The sequence below is a fragment of the Anabrus simplex genome, chromosome 13, assembly GCF_040414725.1.
Source record: "Anabrus simplex isolate iqAnaSimp1 chromosome 13, ASM4041472v1, whole genome shotgun sequence".
NCBI lineage: Eukaryota > Metazoa > Arthropoda > Insecta > Orthoptera > Tettigoniidae > Anabrus > Anabrus simplex.
This window is the reverse complement of record NC_090277.1, coordinates 57,405,111-57,432,942: the sequence shown is the minus strand read 5'-3', so window position 1 is coordinate 57,432,942 and position 27,832 is coordinate 57,405,111. Positions and strand designations below refer to the sequence as shown.

The window sequence follows — 27,832 nt, the reverse complement described above, 5'->3', positions numbered from 1 at the left end:
CTCTCATTCATTAAATGTCTATGGAGTTTCATTTTAGCGCTATATGATGTAGGAACACGTGCAGCAATCCTGACTTTACGTCTGATGTTAGAGGATCGAATTAAGAAGGACAAGCCCACGTATATGGCGTTCGTAGATCTAGAAAAGGCATTCGATAATGTTGATTGGACCAAGCTATTTGAGATTCTGAAGGTGAATAGAATCAGGTACCGAGAACGAAGGATTATCTACAATCTGTATAAAAATCAATCTGCAGTGATAAGAATCGAGGGCTTTGAAAAAGCAGCAGCAATCCGGAAAGGAATGAGGCAAGGCTGCAGTTTTCCCCCCTCCTTTTCAATGTTTACATAGAACAGGCAGTAAAGGAAATCACAATCCAGGGAGAGGAAATCAAAACCTTGAAATTTGCCGATGATATTGTTATTTTATCTCAGACTGCAGAAGATCTTGAGAATTTGCTGAATGGTACGGACGAAGTCTTGGGTAAGGAGTACAAGATGAAAATAAATAAGTCCAAAACAAAAGTAATGGAGTGCAGTCGAATGAAGACAGGCGATGCAGGAAATATTAGATTAGGAAATGAAGTCTTAAAGGAAGTAAGTTAGATGAATATTGTTGCTTGGGTAGTAAAATAACTAATGATGGCAGAAATAAGGAGGACATAAAATGCAGAATAGCACAAGCAAGGTAGAGCTTTCTTAAGAAAAGAAATTTGTTCACTTCAAAGATTGATATAGGAATTAAAAAGATGTTTCTGAAGACTTTCATCTGGAGCATGGCATTATATGGAAGTGAAACATGGACAATAACTAGCTCAGAAAGAAAGAGAATAGAAGCTTTTGAAATGTGGTGTTACAAAAGAATGCTGAAGGTGAGATTGATAGATCGAATCACGAATGCAGAGATACTGAATCAAATTGGTGAGAGGAAATCGATTTGGCTAAATTTGATGAGAAGGAGAGATACAATGATAGAACACATCTTAAGACACCCAGGACTTGTTCAGTTGGTTTTTGAAGGATGTGTAGGCAGTAAGAACAGTAGGGGTAGACCAAGGTACGAACATGACAAGCAGATCAGAGCAGACTTAGGATGCAATAGTTACGTAGAAATGAGAAGTTAGCAAAGGATAGGGTGGCATGGAGGCTGCATCAAACCAGTCTACGGACTAATGACTCAAACACAACATGCCAAAGCAATTGAAGTGTTCCTTATTTGCCATCTGGCAACCCTATAAGACAACCACATTCCACAAGGTGTGAGCCCCCGAGGGAGAGAGGAATCTAAAAAGGATGTCTAAAAACAGATAAAGAAGAAATAAAGGAAAAAAGGCTAGAAGAGATATAAAGGGCAGGGTTAAAAAATCAATTTATCAATATCAATAATAAAATAGGCATTACACACCAAATTTAGATATCTGGAGCACCATGTGAAAATCTCAAATACTCACCTGCAAAAGAATCATCTGCTCTTGAAGTCTAGCAGCTGCTTCGAGCTTCCCAGCTGCCTTGTACGTCTTCACCTGCTCCTCCATCTCCTTGAGTGTCGTCTCTTGTGTCTCAAACTCCTCCACCAAGCGCTATGCACATAACACCCTTGACAAAAATCCATAACAAACCCTACCATTTCCTATGATTTAAAAAAAATTATCAGCAGACCTTGCAGTGCTCAAGTCCCCTGAATTAATTTTGATGATGCCTTGGGGGTTTCCTTTCCAATTTGAAGGTTGCACTCAGGCAGTTTTAATTTAACTGGTCTGATTTTCAAAAACAAAATGCAAAGGTAACTTTTTGTTGTTGTTGTTAAATAGTTTAAATTTGTGAATATTTCACTGGTTGCATGAAAAGCAAAAATCCTTATGGTTTACTGAATTGCTTACAGTATAGGTTAAATTAAAGAGCCTCCATGGCTCAGCTGACCTCTCACTGGTGGGTTCTATGGTTCAAATGCCAGTCACTCCATGGGAGATTTAGCTGGACAAAGCAGAGGCAGGACAGGTTTTTCTCTGTTACTCTGGTTTTCCCTGTCATCTTTCATTCCAACACCACACTTCAATATCATTTCATCTGTCAGTCATTAATCATTGCCCCGGAAAAGTGCGACAGGCTTTGGCAGCCAGAACAGTTCCTATCTCGCCTCCAGATGGGGTCTTCATTCATTCCATACCTGACCCAGTCGAATGACTGGAAACAGGCTGTGGATTCTTATTTTCATAGGTAAAATTAAAATATTTTTAAATCAAGAAAAGAAACTGTAATTTCTATAAGAAATCATAATCAGAACTTCTTACATATTTTAATGACCAAGCAGAATGAGAATATGTTCACTGCTTGCGGTCTATAATGATCTGGACACTAAGTAATGGAAAAGAACAAACACAAGACAAATCAAGTCTTTTATAGAGAGAAAGGAACTCATTATGGGATGAATGAAATGAGAGGCAGCAATAGATAAAGAGACACAATAGGCCTCAATGCTGACCATTCATATCTCATTGTGCCAACAATCATCTTGTCCGACTCGTTGGCTGAACGGTCAGCGTACTGGCCTTCGGTTCAGATGGTCCTGGGTTCGATTCCCGGCCAGGTCGGGGATTTTAACCTTAAATGGTTAATTCCTACAACACGGGGCCTGGGCATATGTGTTGTCTTCATCGTCATTTCATCCTCATCACGACGTGCAGGTCGCCTACAGGAGTCAAATAGAAAGATCTGCACCTGGCGAGCCGAACCTGTCCTGGGATATCCCGGCACAAAAAGCCATACGACATTTCAACAATCATCTTTGTTACTCTCATGATATCAATTATCTGCGCCTTCTGTGGTCAAAAAGTCAGCCAATTACTGGCAATGTAATGATAATGAAACATCCCCTTAACTATCACAAGTCTTAAAGATAAACCAGAGAGCCCTGAAAATGCACCAGACTCTCCCATTTAACATGATGACAGCCAAGCAAACGATTTCCTCTGAGGACCAAAAACACACTTTAACTCTCCGACATTTCAATAGTAATATTCTGCCACACATTCGTCAAAAAGTGTGTTAGCAGCGAGTTCAATACTGCTGCCTCAAGCACAAGATACACACAGCTATTCAATTAGTATTGTAATCACCAAGGTGATTTATGTTTCTTATGAACAAGATCACAAATGGATATTAACAGAAACTCTGCTGACACACTTCTATCCTTCCCTTATTCATCGGTCGAGGGCCTCAATAAAAGTTATAAATCATGTCACTGAAAATGCCTTTCATGTAACCAGGAAAGTTAATTTTAAACAAGAAATCTTATGTATTGATTAATGTTTCCACGGCCTGGAATATTAGACCTGATAGTATCTTGGATTTAAGTCGTGCGAGAACGTACTATATGAAGACTTGACTTTTCATGAAGACAATGAATAATAATAATAATAATAATAATAATAATAATAATAATATTGGGCGAGTTGGCCGTGCAGTTAGGGGCATGCAGCTGCAAGCTTGCATCCGGGAGATAGTGAATTAGAACCCCACTGTCGGCAGCCTTGAAGATGGTTTTCCCTGGTTACCCCATTTTCATGCCAGGCAAATCCTGGGGCTATACCTTAATTAAGGCCACGGCTGCTTCCTTCCCGCTCCAAGGTCTTTCTTATACCATCAACACCATAAGACGTATCTGTGTCGATATGACATAAAGCAAATTGTAAAAAATAATAATAATAATACAAGAGTGTGGAAAGTTAAAAGTGTAGAACTGAGAGATCTGCCCGAAGAGAAATCAAAGAGAACAAGAATGATCAAGGAAATTAAGGTGTGTTCGCAAAAGAAGAAGGAGAAGGTGTATTAGCAAAAGAGGAAGGAAAGAGAAACAAACTCAAGTGAGTGATGTGAGTTACATAATTGTAGCCCATAGCTGGCTGAAACTAGTACCAAAAAAAAAAAGGGGGGGGGGGGGGGGCTGTCATATCTGAAGCCATTTCTTTTCATTTTGATTGAGGTTCTAAAGTCCGTCAAAACAAATATATGAATAAATAAGATTTAGAAACTACCTGAAAGATAAAACACACGCATAACAAAACTATACATGAGAAAAGAGCCTGGAAGCCAGGATACAGACAAACCTAGGGTAGGCAGAAGAGAGTTTTATCGGGGTTTTATCGTTAACTGGAATGTTCCACTTGCTGCCTTGTCAACTGAAAGATTTTTTTGGTCATTTTTTCTGCAATAATAGTTGAAAATTAAGGAGGTTGTTACGGGTGAGGGGATGCTATAGGCGAGTAAATCCAGTACTTTTAATTATTTTGAAAACATCAAGTTTCCACACAAAATACTATCGTGAACTAGTCGTCTGTACTTAATCGTCATCTCGTGACGTACAGTACGAGGCTACATTTTCTTCACTAAAACCACAATGAAATTTAATTCAATAAAATTTTCTCTTTTCAGAAAACAAAGCAAGAGGATCTTTCATGAAACGTCGAGTTTTCCAGCGGTTTGTTCTCTTTCACAAGATGTAAATTCAACAGACTATCACATTTAATTTATTTTAATCATTTACTCTACCTCTGAGACAAATTATGCTATAAAATATAAGTACACAGGATAATTATAAATAAAGAACAAACAGGACATAAAACTTATATAATAAAATGTACAGCTAGTAATAACAGATGACAGAAGAGAGATATTCCCGAAATCATAAAACATGTAACCCACTGAGTACCAAGTGATAAATATGGAAGGAAAAAAAAATGGTAAGCTTTGGTGGAGCTGAAAATGTTCAACAAATGAGGAAATTGCCCATGCGGTTAGGGTCACGCAGCTGTGCGCTTAAGTCCAGGAAATAGTGAATTCAAACCCCATCCTCTTCAGCCCTTCACGGAGAGAGACCATAGTATTGTGTAGAATGAGGATAGGTCATTTACGATCTACGCACTCTTATCTCATAAGGAAGGAAGACCGCCACAAGATAGTTGGTACATTAACTCCAAATGTTTTTCTTTTTTTTTTTCCTCCAAATGTCACTCCCATATTTCTCCACACCTGATGTAACATTCCAATGACTACTTTCAAAAGAAGCTTGGATTGTCTCCATCCTGGCAGTCACTTCTTAACTCAGTGAATACCACAGATGAATGGAGCCTTACATTTCATTTGCACAAGTTATTGAACACTTTCACAATCTACTTAAATTCCTGAAAACTTAAAACCAATTTCCAAATTATGATTTTGTCTGGTATATCCCACATTGTGGTACGAAGTTAGTAAAGGTATTTTCCTTACCTTTTATACAGATAAAATGGTTGTTTCCTTTTGTCATCAGCTTTCCTTCCATATTTACCTTGTTAACAACATCTTTCAACCAATAATATAATAATAAACTATACAGAATGTTCAAGTATTCCCAGAAGTGGTGCCTGGAATTTCATTTATGCTGAATTCTTACCCTCAGACAAGGGAAGTAACTTGACATGGTGTGGTACAAGTTTTTCCTCCAGTCAAGAAAGACTTTGCAGCACACATAAGGCCCAAAATGTTTGGTGAGGAAATGACTACAGACAGTAACCTGTAGCATCTTCCAATTATTTTGGAAACAACATGAATTTCACTCAAATTCTTTTTTCTGTACGTTTAACAATGCACGAAGAAATCTAGTGCAAGACACCTAAGATTCTGTATTATGCTGTCTGGGCTTAAGAACATAGCATGCTTATCCACGAAGTAAAATTTTCCAATCGCACATTGCTGCCACAATTGATTACATTACAACAAATTAATTTTACTTTGTGTTCTGTTTTGACTTACAATTTTAAGACCAAAAAATTTCTATGAAAGAAACTTTCTTAAAACACGTCTACCCATTTAATACTCCTGTCAACTACTTGGTTACAATAAATTGTTTATTTGATTTTAGTACATGTTTCAATCCTTATGGGATCATCCTCAGCAAATATTAAAAAATTCATACAGAATACAAACACATTTTAAAGTACATATAAAACACACGAACATATTAATACCACTTTGTAAAAAATCTTACTGGCTTTATGTCTAAGATGATCATTAAGTTCTGATTCGTGATAGTGTTATCTGATGAGACAGTAGATTCAATGAGGAAGTACCATAATAGAGGCTAGAATGTTCTCCTTTAGTGCGTCCAACGTAACAGTCATTAAAGATTCTTGCTTGATAGGTTGTCAATATGGAACATTAGTGTACAAAGCTGTGTTGGAAATACTCCAGCCATGGAGCAGGCTCACTCATGTGTTGGTGACAAGTGTTGAGATATTTAAGATATGTTTAAACATTCAAAATATTCAGGAAAGGTCTAAAGATTTATGGGCTAAAACAAGGGAGGGCGTTGTCACCTTTACTGTTTGTAATGGTGATGGATGACATCGTAAAGGTAGCAAGGGAAGATTATACAGAGGAAAAAATGAATGTAATTATTTCTGTGAATGATTATGTGAACTGCAGTGAAGATAAGAAGGAGGTACAACAACAGCTGAATATACTGAATAGAAGGATTGAACAATGGGTCAATGTGGAGAAGAGTAAGACAATGGTGATGAGTAGAGGAAGCAAAAAAATAAAAGGAGCAATCAAAACTGGAGACAAGGAATTGGAAATAGTACAATATTTCAAATACTGTACTTGAGAAGTGAGCTTCAAGATAATGGGAGACTAGATATGGAAATTAGTGGAAAGTTTTTTTTTTTTTTTTTTTTTTTTTTTTTTTTTTGCTACTTGCTTTACGTCGCACCGACACAGATAGGTCTTGTGGCGACGATGGGACAGGGAAGGGCTAGGAGTGGTAAGGAAGCGGCCGTGGCCTTAATTGAGGTACAGCCCCAGCATTTGCCTGGTGTGAAAATGGGAAACCACGGAAAACCATTTTCAGGGCTGCCGACAGTGGGGTTCGAACCTACTATCTCCCGAATACTGGATACTGGCCGCACTTAAGCGACTGTAGCTATCGAGCTCGGTATTAGTGGAAAGATACAACTGAGAAGAGCCTTTTACAACCAGGTAAGGAGGTTAATGAAAATCTTCAGCTTGTTTCCAATCATTTGACAAGGTCAGGAATGGAATGAATGAAGCCCCTATCTAGCGGCAAGGGTAGGAATTGTGTCAGCTGCCGAAGCCTGTCGCACTCCTCTGGGGCAATGATTAATGACTGAAAGATGAAATGAAATGATATTGGAGAGTGTTGCTTGAATGAAACATGACAAAGAAAACTGGAGTACCCGGAGAAAAACATGTCCCACCTTCGCTTTGTCCAGCACAAACCTCACGTGGAGTGACTGGGATTTAAACCACGGAACTCAGCAGTGAGAGGCCAGTGTGCTGCCGCTTGAGCCACGGAGGCTTCTATGGAGATTAATATGGAATAAAATTGTACCAATGAAGGCTAAAGAAGTAATGTACAAGGGATATTACTTACCTATAATAAAACATACAGCAGAAACCTGGACACAACTACGAGAGATGAGTAGAGTACTGACGGCTGAAATGAAATTCCTGAGGAGTATGGCGCAGAAGACAAAGAGGAATAGAGTGAGAAATTAAGACATGCAAAGAGGTAAATGAGCAAAAACTAAATGACGAAGTGGAACAGAACAGACTGAGATATTTTGGATGAGTCAAAGAAGAAAGCCTGCTAAACAAGCACTGAAGAGACAGATGACAGGGAAGAGAGGATGAGGAAGACAAAGATTACAATGGATGGACTCTGAAGAACAGCAGAAGACAATGGAACCTGGGCTGGAACACTGTGTTGGATGAGGAATGGTGGACAGGAACCATATTTGCCCCCACCCGGTGTCAGATGGAAAAGGGGAAATGATGGTGATGGTGATGATGATGGATGATGATAAATACTGATGTATATACATTTCTAAATATTTTGACTGTGATTTCACAGCATCTGATGATGTTCTACTACTGGAGTAGTGTAGTGAGGAACAGACCAGAGCTAGGCTCGGTAGGTAACCAGCCATAGGGAGGAACATAATAAAGGACCCCGTCACTGAATTTATTCCGTTTGAAAGCTTCAGAGCTCTCCTGTTGATTAAATAAGAACTGACAAGGTATTTTTCTCCTGCCTCTGAAACCTCAGCTCAACTTTCAACTTTTAATCAGTAGACTGAAGCTAAACCGAACTTTAATCAACATTTTTATAGAGGAGGATTATATTATAATGTTGTTCTTAACGTGTCATTTTAAAATGATTCCAAGAAAGTGATAGAACCGAACTACAACAAAGCTGCTTGTACAGACAAAAATGTTTTTAAATATCCTTGAAAGGACATGTAATCATTAGTATTAAATCATTAGGCAGTGACATTACAGTGTTTTAATTAGTGACACTATGGCTGAGGAGATCTTCAAAAGAAGATGAAACATGTAAAAAAATTATGCATAAATAGTTCAAGAATAAATGAATTTTCACTTATAAAGTGAGGTGTATTGACTGGGTGGGCAAGTAAACTAAATTAATGTTCTTAATTAAGTTGTATCAATATGGTCCAATATAATGAAATTTATTAGTTGAAAAGAGTACCATATGTTCATGTCGATAATTCCAAGTGTCTTAGTGTCTCACCCAGAGTGCTTGAGAAATGTTGCAAAATAGAGATAAAAATCAACAGATAGATCCATTTAATACATGTATACACGGTACCAAGTTGACAAAGCTATATATCAGCATCACCAATATAAACGTATATTTACTACAAGTCGAATTGAAGTCTCTAGGAATAACAGAACACACTGTATAGTTTATAGAAAGAAAACTGAACCAGTTACATCCAACTCAAACCACCCAACCCACACTTGCCTCGTAATGTTCGAGAGACCAAACCATCCGCCACGTGCTATTTTAAAATCTTATTATTAGAGGGGTCAGGTTCGTCTTTCACAAACATATGTACACATTAACACTTTTTCGTGCATCAGTTTATCCAGAGCTGAAATACATGCACAAACATTTAGGATATGCATGACAGAACAACAAGCAAAGATTCATTCCAAATAATTTTTACTCTCTTAAGTCATTAAAATATTTCACAGCATTATTTTGAGGATAGTGATAATGTTTTAACAGATGCACCAAGCAGTTTAAACATGACATTATTTTTTGCAGCAGGGAAGACAGGGACACGATACCATTGTCATCATTGCGAGAAACTTCTTCACGTAATTCAATAATTATTTCAATAGGCTGGTTAAAATCAAATGCAAGAGCTTATCAGAGCTAAGTAGATGGCACTGGACATTTCTCTGTAGTTTGGTAATGAGAGCTGGAGGCTAACCACTAAGAAGGTACATTCCAGTGTGATACTATCTTGGCTGAGCATTTCAGGGACATGCTGGTAGATGGGTGAGGAATACGTCAATATTCTTCACAACACGAGGATAATACCAAAAATAAGGTCTCCTGTTCTATTATAAATACAAAAAATGAAAAAATGTTCTATAATATTTACATCATTTTCAAGGTTGAACGATCATCTATTTTTCTATACAGGGTAAAGCGAAACTCGCGCACTCGGATGTCGCAGCGCGACTCCTCACATGCCAGCAATTAAAAAAATGTGTCTCACAAAAGTTCGTCCTGCGAGTATATCCGGGAGAAAAAGGACGTTGAAGAGTGGCAATCTGGCAACACTGTAACCACATGTAGGGTAACTACCTCTGTCATCACATATTAGTCGTGCTGTACAGTTGGTACAGTGGATAGAGTTTTGGGTTAGCATGCAGGAGGTCGAGGGGGTTGATCCTGGGTTGAGGCGTATGTTTTTTATTTCGTAAATGTAGTCCAGGTGGTATGGTATCTGGCATCTTAATCGTCAACAGCGATTGCAGCGCGTCCTCTAGAAACGATTTGCACTTACATACTACGATCCCAGAAATGCCCGAACATTTGTTTTCATTGATCAGCTTTGAAAGACGCACTTTCCACGTCGTGGGCGTGAATTTATTCGCGCCACTTCATCTACTAGATGCGTTACAACGTGTTCAGCGTTACTAAATTTTGTAAATGTAGGATACATGTGACCTAAGGAACGGTGTCTTACTGTGTTAAAGTATGTAATGTCCGATGGAAATTAGCAAATAAAAAAGTGTGCCTCAACCCAGGATCGAACCCTCGACCCCCTGCATGCTAACCCAAAACTCTATCCACACCACCAACTGTACAGCACGACTAATATGTGATGACAGAGGTAGTTACCCTACATGTGGTTACAGTGTTGCCAGATTGCCACTCTTCAACGTCCTTTTTCTCCCGGATATACTCGCAGGACGAACTTTTATGAGAGACAATTTTTTTTATTGCTGGCATGGGAGGAGTCGTGCTGCGACGCCCGTGTGCGCGAATTTCGCTTCACCCTGTATAATTATCATTTCGGTCAATGCATTTTTGTAGACTTTGTGACAGTTTTTGTATGCCAATGTCATACCAGCTTATTACCATGCTGTTGAGGAAGTGCTGAACCTCATCTTTCACCTAGTCATCTGTGTTTGTTTGAATTTTTGCAGCTTGGTCTTCACCGCTATGCAGACGTAAAGGACAACTTTTTGGACTTGACTATCACAGGAGACGAAACCTGGGCATTCCACTTCACACCTGAGACCAAACAACAATCACACGAGTGGCGGCATCCCTCTTGACCCAAGCGGGAAAAATTCAAACAAACACTGACAACGAAGTGAAAGAGGAGGTTTAACACTTCTTCAATGGCATGGCGGCAAGCTAGTATGACATGGACATTCAAAAACTGTCACAGCATCTACAAAAAATGCACCAACCAAAATGTTGATTATGTAGAAAAGCAGATAAATGTTCAACCATTAAAATGATGTAAATATTATTGAAATAAACAGTTCTTTGTATTTATAAAAAAAAAAAATAGGAGACATTTTTGGATTACCTTTGTAATACATCAAAGATTGTGCAGAAATTCAGAAGCAGAAACGAGCTTATCAGGGCTGAGAAAAAATGGATGTACACGAATTAGGATTGATGAGGAGAAAGCCTATCTATTCGAAGATGGCAGTGTATAAAGAAGTGGTGATCGTCCTAGTCCTTTTTGCTTTCTATTTCTCCCTTTACCCACACTAGCCTGTCGTGTTTATCCTATTATCTATTCCTTTTGATGTCCCTATATTTCTACACATGGCTTGAATTTTATATTTCACAGCTTCTTGCATTCATTGATGGGGGTTCGAACCCCACTGTCAGCAACCCGAAGATAGTTTTCCGTGGTTCCCCGTTTTCACACCAAGAAAATGCTGGGCTGTACCTTATTAATCAAGGCCATGGATGCTTCCTAATGCAAGCCATTTCCTATCCAATCGTCGCCGTAAGATCTATCCGTGTCGGTCCGATGTAAAGCAAACTGTAAAACTTTTGGCCAAGTACATCAAGCTTGTTTAAGATTCGGCTAACCAGTGTGTACGTAAATGTGTTTTAAATTTAAAGACTGGTTACAAGGAACCATGGAGCACCATTCTTAATCAATAATTATTTAAGCACGTTTATTTTTCGGTTGAATTAAACATTAGCGTGAAGTTTTGCTTGTGAATAGAGAAATATGAATGCGCTACGGTGATTTTGAGTCTCCTTTCTTAGTCGAGAGAAGATTGAATTAATTATTGCTGAAAGTACTTATTAGCAACTCAGAAAAATGAAAGAGAAGGTGTCTAATTTTTCGAATTTTGAAACAGTTTTTGTAACAGAATTAATTATCAGACATTAAAAAAAGATTGATGGATTCACCATAAAACAGAAAGAAGAAACATGGAATAAAATCACAGATTGATAGCAAAATCAGAATTATTTCCTTACTTTGGAAATTGTAGGTTATTTTGTATCGATTCCCAAAGAAATGGAACTGTTCGTTTACATAAATGAAACCTTTCCATAAATTTTATATCACTAAGGCCTCTCTCCATTATTGTACCTTTGCGCTCATTTCTATTCTGTTCCAGATATTCCACATACAGCAGTTTACAGTATCTTCAAAATGATCTTCAAATCTGGCAGCCATTTTACGTTCACTGCTAATCACTGTTTATGTTTGGTAACCGCTCAAACTTGGCCGTTTAACTTTAACCAACAATAATCAGGGATTTAAATAATAATCAGGAATGATGCTTTGCAGTTTCATTTAGGAAGAATCTTAAATGCTGTTTATGCTAAACACGATTTGTGCACCTGGCCATCCATTATTTTTTACAATAAATGACTTGGATACTGCTTTGCATTACTTTAATCCAGCGTCTCTTATGTTACAGAACCAAAACCAAAACCAAACCCCATGGCACTACAGCCCTTGAAGGGCCTTGGCCTACCAAGCAATCGCTGCTCAGCCTGAAGGCCTGCAGATTACGAGGTGTCGTGTGGTCAGGACGACGAATCCTCTAGCCCGTTATTCTTGGCTTTCTAGACCGGGGCCGCAATCTCACCGTCAGATAGCTCCTCAATTCTAATCACATAGGCTGAGTGGACCTCGAACCAGCCCTCAGATCCAGGTAAAAATCCCTGACTTGGCCGGGAATCGAACCCGGGGCCTCCAGGTAAGAGGCAGGCACGCTACCCCTACACCACGGGGCCGGCTCTTTAAGTTACAGAAGTGCCAAATATTAAGAAGTGTACTGCATTTTAAACTCGATTTTCTATTTTCACGAAAATAAGACTAGGACTCTTCATCTGAAAACTAATATTCAATTTCAGGGAAAGGCTGCTAAAACGGGCCAAGGAATAAATCTAAAATTTAAGAAATGAGTGTTGATTTGCTTCTTAAAATTTCTGTTCTTTATCATGTGGGTATAAATGTACTGGAAAAACATAGATCTATATTTATTTAAGATGGTTTGCATTGGTATAGAAATGTCATATCAAAAAAAATCTACTTTTTTCTTTTCTTTCTTACCTACACACTAACACTGGGAGAATCCTATTTTATTATAAACCAAAGAAAATGTTAATTTCTGCAGAAGGGTGTATTTTTTTTCCTCTTCTTAACAGAGAGTTTGGTCTTCCAATTTGTCTCTCCAACATTCCAAGACAAGGCAATATAAGTACCCACAGAGTGATTGTATGTCCGTCACGCACACACACCTGATCATCGTCGGGCAAATCGTCAGCGGTGATGTCGTTTTCAACACGTGCTGTTAGTAGAGCATCTACATGGGTTACCCACTCCTGGAACCCTAGGATATGGCTTTCTGACTCCTGAGCTTCTTGTACAGATCCCTCTAGCAAAAGGGTACGATCCCTTGCCTACAAAGCAAGATGCAGTCAAAGCCCCACTAGCACATTCTCTTACCTTCCAAGGGGTGTGTTGGTTAACATATAAATGTATCTATTTATGGCATTTCTGATTCAACACTTCAAATCCCAATAATTACTTCCATCTATTTGGTCAAAAATCCCTGTCTATTTAAGATCATTTTTTTCACAATACTTATGAACATATGTAGAAACTATGATCATAATCTGACAAAGCTATTAGAATGGCTCATCAATTACATAATAATGTATCAACACCAATATATCCTTTAGGATCATTAACCCCGACAGTAACACGTGTATAAATATCGCTTTAGTTACACCACACGTCTCGAAGACGTGCCACTCAAAGCCTATTATTTAAAGTTACATTAAAGTTACCAGATGGAATAAACAAGGAATAGAGGTGGTGGAGGGGATAACTCTACCCTCCTTACGAGGACTAGATGGCATTCATTCGCACAACACGTCAGAAAATCGTATGGTGTAATTGTCAGGGTTAAAAATAATACCTAACAAATTATGTTAGAAAAAAGTCTATATAAATTACTTACATCCCATCATGACCCAGAATTATGAACCACGTCAATAAATTGGTACGTCATCGCAACGAAGTACAGAATTGTGTTCAAATGTTCAAGTTTTAAAAAAAATGACCTGTCACAGCAAATAACTAATTCAGGGTCATAAGAAAAATATACTTCTTACCTGGCCACCAAATTAACCTGACCTTACCCCATTTGAGTATTTACAGCATATCTTAAAGAAACATTAATCCTAGTTCAAAGAGCTGTTTTTCATTCCCGTTGCATCAGATCTCTAGGGAGATATTAAGCAATTTTGCGGGCTTCAAATCTGAAGGATAGGAGTAATTTTAGCATCATATGGTATCATAAAGGAGGTTTATTCACACAAGGTAAGCATTTCACGGTAGGTACCCATATAATTTTCCCTGAAAATCATACTCCACTGCATACACTATCTTGTTCCACATGCAGAAGTTCCTCAACAGATGAACACCGTCACATGCCATGCATGAAATTATCATTCATTCTCTGTTCTGAAATCCTCTGACCAGTTCATAATCTGCAGGTGATAGACTCAAAAATGCCTTCATAAACTTTTAAAGGAAAAAAATTCTTGTAAAATACTGTACCTTTCGTAAAAAAGATTGTCCTCGTTTATCAAAACCAACACACCACTTGAAAGGATCAAGTTCGAACAATCGGAAGAACAATCATCACAAAGCAAAGAGGTTACATATGACTCCAGTTACCATCGACACAGAGTAACTCACCTAGGTAAGGATTCATAAGACGCAAACTCTGTGGAAGGCTTGAGGGTGTAAATCTCATTATCAGTAGACAGGAAGAATACACATTACGCAGGAGAATTATTCTGTAGGAGATGGACAGGATACTAGAACTTTGAACATTCTATCAAGCTAAACCACTATCAGGTCTATCAACCTCCACCCTCCTATAGATCCTTCCATCATGAATTAGCAAAGTGCCATTCTTAACCAACTTATTTCTGTCTGCTACAACTCAAAATATGTTCAGCAATTCTGACATTTGTCTAGTAGAAAATGTTATCAAACCAGAACATTACTACTACGTTTTCAAGGTTGGACTGTGTCACCATTTTGTGTACCTAATGTGCATATTGCCAACGTTCTGTGTAGGTTAAAATGGTATGTTCTGGCAATTAGGAAATAAGGAGTGTTGATCGTTATAGTCCGGTGTAGGGAAGGGCAGCTGGTTAGGAGGATGTAGCAGCTGAACTGTCACCATCAGTCCTATAAAACCAACGTGCAGTGACCATCTTGCCTCAGGAGCCCTAGTGTATACTCCGCACGGCCTTACTTCTAAATTGAAGTTTCGCAAAACAAATGAGCATCGCCTTTCCTCTGTTGCCAGCGCGCTACGCCTGCGAGAACAGCTGATGCGATACGACCTCGGTAAAACGCCCTTGTAAAATGTAATATCGTACTCAGAAAAACTAATGAATATGGATTGAAAACAAATTCACAAAAACTACACTTACTAACAACATCTGACACTAAAGGAGAATATATTATTATGAATAAAAGGGAATGTTGAAATAACACATCACTCACCGCTAATGACTGGCACAGAAAGGAGGTTATGGCCTACAAAGGGAACACTCTACTGATCTCAGAGTCACTGGAGCCTTCCAAAAATTTGAAAAACACACGAATTACTGAAGGAAAATGCAAAAGATCGCGAACCGTACCGAATAGCACGCACGTTGAGCGAGATAGGTTAACCACGTGGTGAATGTAAATATTAGAGTTGGCAACTAAGTTTCGAGATCGCGCTCTGCCGATATAAATCAATATGAATGACAGCTTGGGATTGGTTGGATGTCTATGCTTCAGCGCATAACCACCAGAGAGAGCCAAAATCGGCCAAAACGTCAATTTAGAAGTAGAGCCGTACGGAGTATAGCTCCCCCAGAGTTAGCGCCGTAAGGCCAATGTATAGCAGCCATCTTGTGCATTAGCCCCTCTGCCAGAATATACCATTTTATCCTACTGTTCTAAATAAATTGCAGTATTCTTTATCAAGGCAACAGATGAATCTCCACTCAATGTCAGGTATTCGGTCTCCCCAGGTAAATAAAATCAACTACAAAGGAAGTCTCTGTGTCTTGCCTTGTAATTTATCTCCACCCTCTGTCTCCTGCAAGCCATGAGGACATATTCTGAAAGTCTGGAATGTAACTCTCACCGGGCAGTCAGGTGGGAAATTTCTCCGTCACACGTCTGTAATTTGGGGGGCCCTGTGTTTTCATGTTCTGTCCTGCATAATCAGAATTCGGATGTCTATTACATGCAAATTGTCTTTCATATTTTGGAGGGAGCTTGATCTTCAAGGTGAAGTTTTAGTCATTGTAAGCGACTGTACCACCTCCTTCACACCTCTCACATTTTCTCCTGAATTGGAACAATTCCCATCCTCTGCCAGATTGTGTCGTTTGTTATGTGATCAAGGAGAGAAACCCCTAGAGACCAGCGTAACATGTATATCCAGGATGCTTGGCACTTTTGGTAACAGGCCATTTTTCATCCCCACACGATACCACGACCACTATACACTTATCGCACTGTACTCCTGCCACTCCTTCTCACACCCTTGCATGCACTCCCGATCAATTCATCCACTGCTCTGCAGGTGGGATTCTAAATACTGGAAGCAGCTAGTTTTTCCCAAGAACTTTACTGTCAACCATGACAAACATATATGATGCTAACATTTTCTGAAGAAAGTAAATCATAAGGCCAAGAGAGAAAAATCATTCAAAGACTCTTAAAAAGAATGGGATGTAATACCTACTCTCAAAGTCACCATCTGCTCTGAATAGACCTTCATGGCACTAGCAACAAGGCCATTTGCCTATTGATTGATATCTCTTCAAAGTCTACATTCAGTATTCTACCCATCCCATCAAACAAATTCCAAAGTCTAGCACCATCTTGCACAAGATATCTTCCTCTCTGACTGGCAAAGATATATCATATTAATATTTTTATGGCATTCTTTTCAACTACAGTTGTGTCATATCAATCCTTGCCAGGGTAAATCCCCCTCACAAAACTGTAATCTTACAAATATGCCCAAACTGGAACAGTACAAGGAGACATATATCGAGACTCCTGATACAATCTAGAACAACCAAGATACTAATATTATTGATCAAATTTCTTTAACTCTTCAAGTAACTGGAATCATATGTATTTCAAGAAACATTCAAATGCAGAGAAAATGTTCACAAGCAAAGGAAGTTAATTATAGAAATTAACTTATAGACATCTGTCCTTAAATTGAACTATTTGAAGAAATGCATTCACTTGCAATTCTGTCTCAGATGGAAACACTATTTTAATTGCTTCAGGTACAATCCTCTATAAATATGCACTGCAGAGAGAAAAAGACATTTTATTTGAGCTAAATCAATTATTTATTAATTGGTCAATCAATCATTACGCACAATGAGTGATGCACACATTCTTCAAGTCGGATGCAACAGAAGCAGGAAGAGTTCCTTCTCATCTAGTGGGAAAGGGTTACAGCTGAACTTATGAAGTGGATTATGTTAGCACAGCATTGCAAATCAGACAAATTTTAACCACAAATTAGTTGTGAGCACACATATTAAAACAGCAAACCAATTCTTGAGTAGACTGTTACACCCAAGAATAACAATTACTTAAATGATATTTCTATGAATCAGAAGGTACCAAATAGCAATTTTAAACATTCTTTTTGTTGACAATAAAACTATGGAGCATCAGTTTGTAAACATTTTTTTTCACCAAATCCATTCCGACTAAGGGGAAGAATTAACTAATTTCAACCACTGAGTAGACCTTATTGAAACTTCAGCATAAAATCCTCACCAATGACCCCAACATTTGAGTAACTGAATCCTCACAATTTTCTTTCCATGAAGGTGTCAATTACTGCTCATGTTTTCCCGAGTAATCAATTCTATTTTATTTATTTTTTGTGGTGGTGGTGGTGGTGGTGGTGATGTTGTGTAAACAATGCAGGGTCAAAAGTTTGAAAATTATGTTTGAATTAATGAAGTATCCTTTATATTGTGTTGTATGAAAATTTCTACCTTGTAGCACAATGGAAAGTTTCTTTAAAACTTGCTTTTTATTTTTTGCTGCGTTAATAGGATCAACGTCATTAGCAATTTTAAGTTGTGTTTTCTAGGCTTTCGTATTTTTACCATGTAAGTACAGTACATTTCCTTGCGGAACTACAAGTATGAAATGGTATGAAATGTTCAGTGATTGTAAATACTGGGTTATTAGGTGTACTTCTGTGATGAATTGTGTATTTATTCAGATATTCATAGACTTCAGAGGAAATTAAGTATGATATTGTACTATGTTTCCTTGTTTCCAAAATGTAAATAGTCACAGAAATCTTACCTTTGGCTATACTTTACTAATTATGCTAAAAGTTTAAGATAAAAATCTCAGTCAGATATTGTTAGTAGATCAGCTGAATTATGTGCCTATTACTGGCCATAAAATGGACATTTTTCCACAAGTGTACTGGGATAATTTTATCGACTGAGGTGACTGTACCCCCTCTCCCAATGGCGCAACAGCCCTGAAGGGCCATGGACTACCAAACGACCGCTGTTCTGCCCGAAGGCCTGCAGATTACGAGGTGTCGTGTGTCAGCACGACGGATCCTCTTGACCGTTATTCTTGCCTTTCTAGACCAGGGCCGCCATCTAACGGTCAGATAGCTCCTCAATTGTAATCATGTAGGCTGAGTAGACCTCAAACCATCTCTCAGATGCAGGTAAAAATCCTGGAACTGGCAGGAAATCAAACCTGGTAAGAGGCAGGCATGCTACACCTACACCGCGGAGCCAGCGAGGTGAATATAACCTATCATATAATATGTGAAGTTTTTATTGATAACAGTGCAAATTTCAGTTTTTTACATCTCAATAGGTTCTGTGCATTTTAAAATCTAGTTATGTATTCTTGGGTATATCCCCCACGTAAGTAGGTTTCCATTCCTGCTGCCCCCGGCCAATTTCAGGAGAATCATATCAATGCCAGGCTGTAATCTTTGTCTCCATGGCTTCATACTCGGTGCTAATAGATAGAATTTGATCCACTGCCTGACTCCCAGACCTAACATGCTCTTCCTTATCACCTTCTCTTCCCTTCATAATTGAGCATGCCAAACCTGAATGAATGGCGTGGGTCTTTTGAGTTGACACCTTACAGGTGACATGCGCATCTGTGAAGACCCTACTTACGATGAATTCTAATGTTGTGGACGGCACACACACCCAGCCCACGAGCTATCAGAATTAACCAATAAAGGTTAAAAACCCCGACCTGGCCAGGAATTGAACCCCGGACCTTGTGGACCAAAGGCCAGCATGCTAACCATTTAGCCATTGAACTGGACAATATATAGTAGAAATCTGTTATAGCGAGAATTCATAACCGAGACAAATTTACTCACTACAGCAGATTGTCGTTGCGTCAGATTTTTCGTAATTGTCTAAAAAGACACACACATTAAAACAGGTATGAAACAGCAATCGGTTTGTCAAACCTTGAAATTTTGTGGACAATTTTCATACTGCTTAAAATTCTCTGCACTATAAAAATGAAAACCTACAACCTGTTTTCCAGTCATTGACTGGGTCAGGGATGGAATGAATGAAGCAGATATAGGCTGTTAGTACGATGGGATCGCCACTCCCAAAGTGATTTATTAATGACTGATAGACGATATGAAATGAGAATGGAGAGTGTTTCTGGAATGAAAGATGACAGGGAAAACCGGAGTACCCAGAGAAAAACCTGTCCTGCCTCTGATTTGTCCAGCACAAATCTCACATGGAGTGACCGGGATTTGAACCACGGTATCCAGCGGCGAGAGGCCGACGCACTGCCATCTCAGCCACGGAGGCTCTATTTCTGCACTATAATGATCATTAAAAGTCATTTTTGGGTAGAGGAAAGTGTGATCTTCCTAAATATTCCAAAAGTCTCCAATGTATTAATTTATCTAATGTGGAATCTGTGTCTACAATGAAATAGTCAATGACTATTGAACAATGTTGGCAGAGCACTTGTGAGGCAGCTTGGAGAAAACCTGCTGTTTAATACTTCAGTTACCCTTTTAAAGGCAAACAAGTTACAATATGGAGTGTGTTGAAGTAAAATAAAAATTAATTTCACATTAATAAAGGTTGTTCTGTGAGCTCACAACCACAAGGCACTGTTCATATTAGTGATGGGGGCAAGCCTCCTTAAATACATGCAGCCATAACCAATCATTCCCTCCACATGAACACTTGCATGCAAATTGTTAACATGTTAAAACATTTCCTGCTTTGGAATACAAAATGGTAATATAATTTTCCATCTAGTCATTACCTTTCATTACCATTTTATACTCCATTGTAAATTGTCAATACGGAACAATGAAGTTTATTCATATGCAATTTCTTGCTTTAACGAAGAACCCATCCCGCTGAGAGTTTGGGGAAATGTTATTGAAATCACTGTAAATGCAACAGTATCTTGTGAGTGTACCGTCTGAGAAAAGGATAGTATGTTTACTTTTGGAAGGTGTGAAAATCATCTGCAGAAGCCTGAGTGAAAATATGACTTGTGCACCGAGTTACTACGTGCACAAGTATGCAACGTACATAGCACCCATCTTTCTTTCTTTCTTAGTCTGTTTATCCTCCAGTGTTGCCCCCCCCCCCCTCGGACTCCGTGAAGTATCCCACCTCTTCCGCCTGAAGTGCAGTGTCTTTGAGTGTGAGACATTTGGCCAGGGATACAACTGGGATGTGAGACCAGTACCTCACCCAGGCAGCTTCACCTTCTATGCTGAACAGGGGCCTTGTGGGGGATGGAAAGATTGGAAAGGATAGGCAAGGAAGAAGGAAGGAAGCGGCCGTGGTCTTAAGTTAGGTACCATCCCGGCATTTGCCTGGAGAAGTGGGAAAACCACTTCAAGGATTGCTGAGGTTGGAATCTAACCCCCTCTATTCAGTTGACCTCCCAATGCTGACTGGACCCCGTTCCAGTCCTCGTTCGACTTTTCAAATTTCATGGCAGAGCCAAGAATCAAACGTGGGCCTCCGGGGATGGCAGCTAATCGCACTAACCACTACACCACAGAGGCGGACTATAGCACCGATCTAAGAGGGAGAAATCCCAAAAGTTAAAGTGAAGCAACAGTCTGACCACTAGCAACACATCTAATATAGATGGAATCAGGTCAAATGCCAGCCAGAGAGAAGATGGGGGGATCAAGGAAGTTGCACAGTAACTTAAAATGTAATAGAGAGTCACATTTTAGCCATGCCTTATTTATAGGACACAATCCAGCCAAACACCATGGCACTACAGCCCTGGCAGGCCTTCACCTACCAAGTGACCGCTGCTCAGCCCGAAGGCCTGCAGATTAAAAGCAGTAATGTGGTGAGCGAGACGAATCCTCTCGTCAGTTATTCTTGGTTTTCTAGAATGGGATCACCACCTTGCCATCAGACAGCTCCTCAATTGTAATCATGTAGTCTGTGGGGAAGATTGAAGAAAAGCAAACTGTGGGAGACGGAGAAATTCCTGGTTTAAAGACTTGTGCCGCTAGTATGGACCAACTTCCACTAAAATCTTTCAAGCCATTGTTTTGTGAGTCATAATAATCAATTGGATCACCAACCTTCATAGGGAGATAGGATCTTAAGAAGGAAGAGACTGAGTGGACCTCGAGCTAACCCTTAGGTCCAGGTAAAAATCCTCATCTGGCTGGGAATCGAACCCGGGACTACCAGGTGAAAGACAGGCATGCTACCCCTAGACTGTGGGTCAGACTTATTTATAGAACACAGGAGTTACATTCTGTGACATGATCTATGTCACAGTTCACAAAATTATCACTTAAAAATTATCACTTAAATTTTCACCATGAAGAGTGAATGAGGAACAAGTAACTACCCACATGGTAAGATGTATAACGACATACTGGATCACCGTGCTGTAGAAATATGCTCCTGAATGGTTAATAACTCCAATATAAATAGTCCGTTATTGAAAATTATAAATCTTCCAACTAACCCACTCCTGCTCGTCAGCATTTCGCCCCAGTGTGCCAATTTGGGCTCATCACTTGGTAACTAGCACAACTACCAAGGTGCAAGCAGCGGAGATCGCTGCGTAAGCTAGTTGGAGCCACGCGTAGTGCCAGGGCACTATGAGAGACTCTGTCTCTTTTACAAAGACTGATACCTGCTCGGCCATCAGATGATAAAGATCTTGATTCCCATTGGGAACCTGAAATATTAATTTAATATAAATGGTCTGTTATTGGAATTATGGAATTGAAATTATGAATTTGCTCATTCAGGACAAACATTTCAAGTTCCCTGTGGGATTCAAAGTCTACTTGTATATACGAGTATTCTGACTGGTTAACCATTTGCTATTCATTTAAATGGATTGAACTCTTGCAATCAATACAGAGACTTAAATCCATTCAGTTCCAGACGTTTTTTTGCACCCTCCAAAGGTAAACTTCTCTTCAGTGGACAAGGTTCTCTCTTAGTAACTAATATTGGGTTGCAAATTACTGCCTAACTAGGGCTGCACCAGACTACGATTAGCAAATAATAATAATAATAATAATAATAATAATAATAATAATAATAATAATAATAATAATAATAATAATAATAATAATTAGAAGTTGGTTGCAACAATATCAACAACATTCTGCTTCCCCAAACTACAAGTGGGATGAATTCCTCATAACATATTTCTGTGAATGCTTAGAGATATATTCATTAAGTAGCAATGGTATGGAACAATAATTCACTAAATATTAAAACTCTAACTTTCAAAAAATTAGATATGCAGGGAAAGAAACATTGCAATCACCAAATCATTCCAAACTAAACTTCAGTTATCTTACACATAACTATGTTCTAAAAGAGTATTTAAAAACAACATGAAGTTTCAGCAGCAACTGCGTACTTCTGAGACGATGCACACTCCTTTAGTTGACCCAACATAGATGTAATAAATTCATAATACACAGAGATCCGCCTCTTCAATGAAATAGTGTAATATTGATTTTTCTTTTAATGTAGATTTACGTTCCTCCACAACAAGCACATGGAAAGAAAAATTTTAAGGCACTTTTACTGTTTGGGTACAACGCGTATATCGTTGAGAGTATTTAATTTACGATTCTGTTTAATGTCTTAATTGACAGATGAAAGAAGAGGCTGCCTGTTGCAAAAGAAAATAATAATAATACCGGTATCTGACACGTAGTTTTCATGAAATAGCGCTTCAAAGTAAGTCAAAATTTGTGCTAAATATGTCATGTCACATACTGTTATAAGATGGCACTGTGTTGACTCGCGCGCTCGGCTTGAGGTGGGCCGATGATCTTAGATGTTAGGCCCCTTTCGAACAACAAACATCATCTCAGTTTGAGGTCCGACTCGTTGGCTGAACAGTCAGCGAACTGGCCTTCGGTTCAGAGGGTCCTGGGTTCGATTCCCGGCCGGGTCGGGGATTTTAACCTTAATTGGTTAATTCCAATGGCACGGGGGCTGGGTGTACGTGTTGTCCTCATCATCATTTCATCCTCATCACGACACGCAGGTCGCCTACGGGCGTCAAATAGAAAGACCTGCACCTGGCGAGCCGAACCCGCCCTGGGATATCCCGGAACTAAAAGCCATACGACATTTCATTTTTTCATCTCAGTTTGAGGTTAGCTGTCATTATAAACACATAGTGGTCAGCCGTATAGAATAATTTTAACGGGCGTTCTCTACTTACATTAGACCTCCATGTATCTGCATCGTTCCGTCAATTCTTTCTATTTTCAAATGTTTCTCTTTAGTGCACTCGTGCATTACTCAGAATCAAGTTTAATGACTGATGATTAGTTTGATATTAATGTGCCAATCATCACGATGGTCGATCTTAATATAAACATCCAAAGAAATGAAAAGGCATTCGATTTTCTCAGACATAACTTTAATTTGAATGTTGTGCTGAGCAACTATCACAGCACATTGGGCAATTCATTTATTGATCTTACTTTTACTCGTAACATTACTCCCGAGTTCTTAAATTATGTCTCTTTATTCCCTCTGGAACGAACAAGTTCCCTTAAGATCAAAGCAGATTCTATTCCAATCATACTTCACCCCCATAATAACATATGGCCTAGAAACCTGCACAACAACCCAACAAGTGGATAGCAAACTACAAGCCGCAGAAATGAAGTTCCTACAAACTATGGTACAGAAGACAAAAAGGGACAGGGTAAGGAATGAAAGAATAAGGGAGGAAGCTGGTGTGTACCCATCCCTGAATGAAAAAGTGACAAGAGCCCGTTTGAAATGGTTTGGCCATGTCAAACGAATGGACGATGGAAGGACAGCAAAACAATGGCTACACACAGTCGTGGCCGGAAAATGACCGGTAGGAAGACCTAGGAAGAGATGGCTGGACCAAGTGAAAGAGGACATAGGAACAAGAGGAGTCAGCTGGGATGTCGTCTTGAGAGAAGAGTGGTACATGGACAGACAGAAGTGGAGAGAGCTCGTAAACCACACCCGGGCAACTGGAGTGGAAAACTGATGATGATGATGATTTCCCATATCACAGACCCATATTACACCGAGTTATTACCCACATTATAAGTATACCTATTATTCACATAACATTTGTCTTTTATTTCTAACAAGTAAGTCTACAAAACCCTCAAAACCCTATGGCCGTTTAAATAGAGACAGCCTACTGCCAATTTTTTTTTCAATTTGCTCTACGTCGCACCCACAAAGATAGATCTTATGGCGACGATGGGATAGGGAAAGGCTAGGAACGGGAAGGAAGCGGCCATGAACTTAATTAAGGTACAGCCCCGGCATTTGCCCGATAAGAGAATGGGAAACCACGGAAAATCATCTTCAAGACTGCCAACAGTGAATATTTCATTTTCTTGATCGCATTATACTCTATTTAAACGTTCAACAAATTAGGCTGTGTTCAGTATATTTAGTACATATTGAAGATGTGTAATGAAGTAGTTAGGGTCCACCTGTTCAATACAAGTTAAATGACAAATATATTTTCAAGATTATTCTCAAGACTAGTTTCGACCTGCTAAACAGGCATTCACAAATTGGCAACAATTTATTAAAATAGTATAGACACTAAAGTGAGTATAGAAACAGCTAAAATATGAATGACCACAAGCACTGAAGTGTGTTGATAAGAATTTATAAAAATCTTGACTGACTGTGCGTCGAGTTGGTTATGACAATATCAAAAGTAAACTAATCTCTTTTTGTGGTTCTTGAAAAATGTCCATTATCTTAATTGTGTGCTAAGATGATCGTAAAATGACCTCACAGATTGTAACTAAAAATACAACAACTAGTCAATTCTTAACCCTTTCACGTCATATGTTGAGCTGTGGTCACGCGCGGTGTTTCGGCGCATGAATCAATTTCTCAATTGAGCCGAAACATGTATACTTTTAAAATATGTTAAGTAAATAATCTATAAGATTATAATGTGTGGTACTGAATAGGTAGAAATTTTATACTTCAATTTATATGCAACATGATTTCAAATTGCCCAGTCATTACATCCGAACACTGAGAAACTACTTAAAGAAAACAGAAAATGCAGGAAAATCAAATCAAAATCAGTCACATGGTAAGTTATTCCAATCCCTAACCTCCTTCCCTATAAACAAATATTTGCCAAACTTATTCGTCTACTAAAGTCATTCCACGCCATCTCTCCAACGACAGCTTGGAACATACCACTTATTGGAATAATAACAATAAGTTAATTTATGTAACATACCACTTAGTCGAGCACTTCATCTCTTTTCTCCTAAGTGCTCCCAGCCCAAACTTTGCAACATTTTTGTAACGCTACTCTTTTGTCAGAAATCACCCAGAAGAAATCGAGCTGGTACCCCTCCCCGCACACTAATCATTTCAGACGCAAATCTCAATGTCCTTAACACCCCGGATCCTGGCCTGGTAATCCCTACCACAACTCTACCGTCACCCCCAGGCAACAACATCTCGCCACCTGAAGAACAGTTAATTGTCCACTTCATTGTTCTGTATAATTCTCCTTTAAATTGCAGAGAAAATTGTGTTATTTTCTGTTCTTTTTCAGGTTATAACATAGCTGTACTTCACATAAACTAGAATGGCTATATTTTTTTTATAACATATAGATAAAAATTTAATTATATATAAAATATATATTAAATCCGTGACCAACTGTCTAATTGAAAGAGTCAGCATTAACAATACAATATCAAAAATGTCAGTTGTGTTATTAACACCAGATCTGTTTCCTCACTCTCCTACATCACTGCATCCCGCACACCACAAACCATTTCCTCTTCTGTGATGCTAAGAAAGAAAGCAGTGTAGAGCACAGTAACATCACACATCTGAATTCGTCTTTACTGCGAGCACGTTCAGCAGAGTGGGATGACGTCTTCCACTGCCTTATGACATCTTAATGAGAGATGTGTCAGATACACCCAGCATCCTGTAATTGGGTTCTTTCCCAGACTAATGCAGTTATAGTTTAATTCACAATGATTTGGGACTGCAATGTTTCATTCACATATATACGCACTTATTAACCAAATGACAGACAAAGCAGCTGAAATCTTTAACACATGCAATTTTATATGTAATTTTAACATAAATAATTTAAACCAGGCTATTATCTGCTTCTTTGCTCTGCAGTAGTGGTGAACTGTTCTTATAACTAAACCAGGGATTCTCGCACTGTTCAACACAGTGGCTTGGTGGACGAGTTGTTGAAAGTCTTAGATGGCACAGTGAATGAAGTTTGGCAAAAGCCACTCTATGTTCAAGGAATAGAAATAATAATGTTACTGGTTATAAGATCCACTACTATAATTTTCAGACACACCAAGGTGCTAGAGTTTTGTACCACAGAAGTTCTTTTACATGCCGATAAATTTACCAACACAAGGCTGGATAATTCGAGCACCTTCAATTAGCACCAGACTGAGTTGCGATCAAACCTGCCAATTTTGGCTCAGGAACCACTTAGCCCAGTGGATACAGACATGATTTGGATGAAAAATATTTATCCAACACATTTTTTAACACACTCCGAACAATAAACCATTATGCCTGCTTCTCAAAGATCAAACCTGTCAAGTTTCAGATGAGGGTAAGAAAATTATGAATGGAAACAGAGAGATTAGAGGAGTTAGAAAAGATTACTAAAAAGAATGAGGAAAGTTACAGAAAACTTCTGGCCATAATTTACCCAAGAATACAAGGCAGAATCTGTTGCTAATTTCTCCTGGACTGTTTGGTCAGTGGCCAATGGCCGATATTTCACACGTCTTAGAAACTTCTGCAAACAAGTTGAAACAACGTTAGCAATGTAAATTATTATTATTATTATTATTATTATTATTATTATTATTATTATTATTATTATTATTATTATTATTATTATCGGCTGAGTTGGCCATGAGGTTAGGGGCGGACAGCTGTGAGCTTGCATCCAAAAAATAGTGGGTTCGAACACCACTGTCGGCAGCCCTGCAGATGGTTCTCTGTGGTTTTCCATTTTCACACCAGGCAAACGCTGGGACTGTTCCTTAATTAAGGCCACGGCCGCTGCCTTCAAACTCCTAAGCCTTTCCTATTCCCATCGTCACCATAAGACCTATCTATGCTGGTATGACGTAAAACGAGTTGTAAGAAAAAATATTATTATTATTATTATTATTATTATTATTATTATTATTATTATTATTATTATTATTATTATTATTATTATTTCAGAATTCCAAAGGATGGGCTAAACACAAATAAACAGGAACTTGACTATCTGAGCCGAGCAGCTGGCAAGCAGCTCACTGCAATTTCTGGTGCAATGAACAGAGGAAAGGAATAAAAGAGGGAATAAATGAGC

At 38.7% G+C, this 27,832-nt stretch overlaps 1 protein-coding gene across 1 annotated transcript in view; it reads right to left on the bottom strand.

Moving 5' to 3' along the window:
• LOC136884743 (dystrophin, isoforms A/C/F/G/H) overlaps window positions 1–27,832 on the bottom strand; it is a 1,317,506-nt gene that overhangs the window by 992,202 nt on the left and 297,472 nt on the right. Inside the window, exons 26-27 of the mRNA XM_068230054.1 lie at window positions 13,111–13,272; window positions 1,451–1,579 (exon numbers count right to left, since the gene is read on the bottom strand). Coding sequence (XP_068086155.1) covers window positions 1,451–1,579; window positions 13,111–13,272 — 291 coding nt within the window. The remainder of the gene's footprint in view (window positions 1–1,450; window positions 1,580–13,110; window positions 13,273–27,832) is intronic.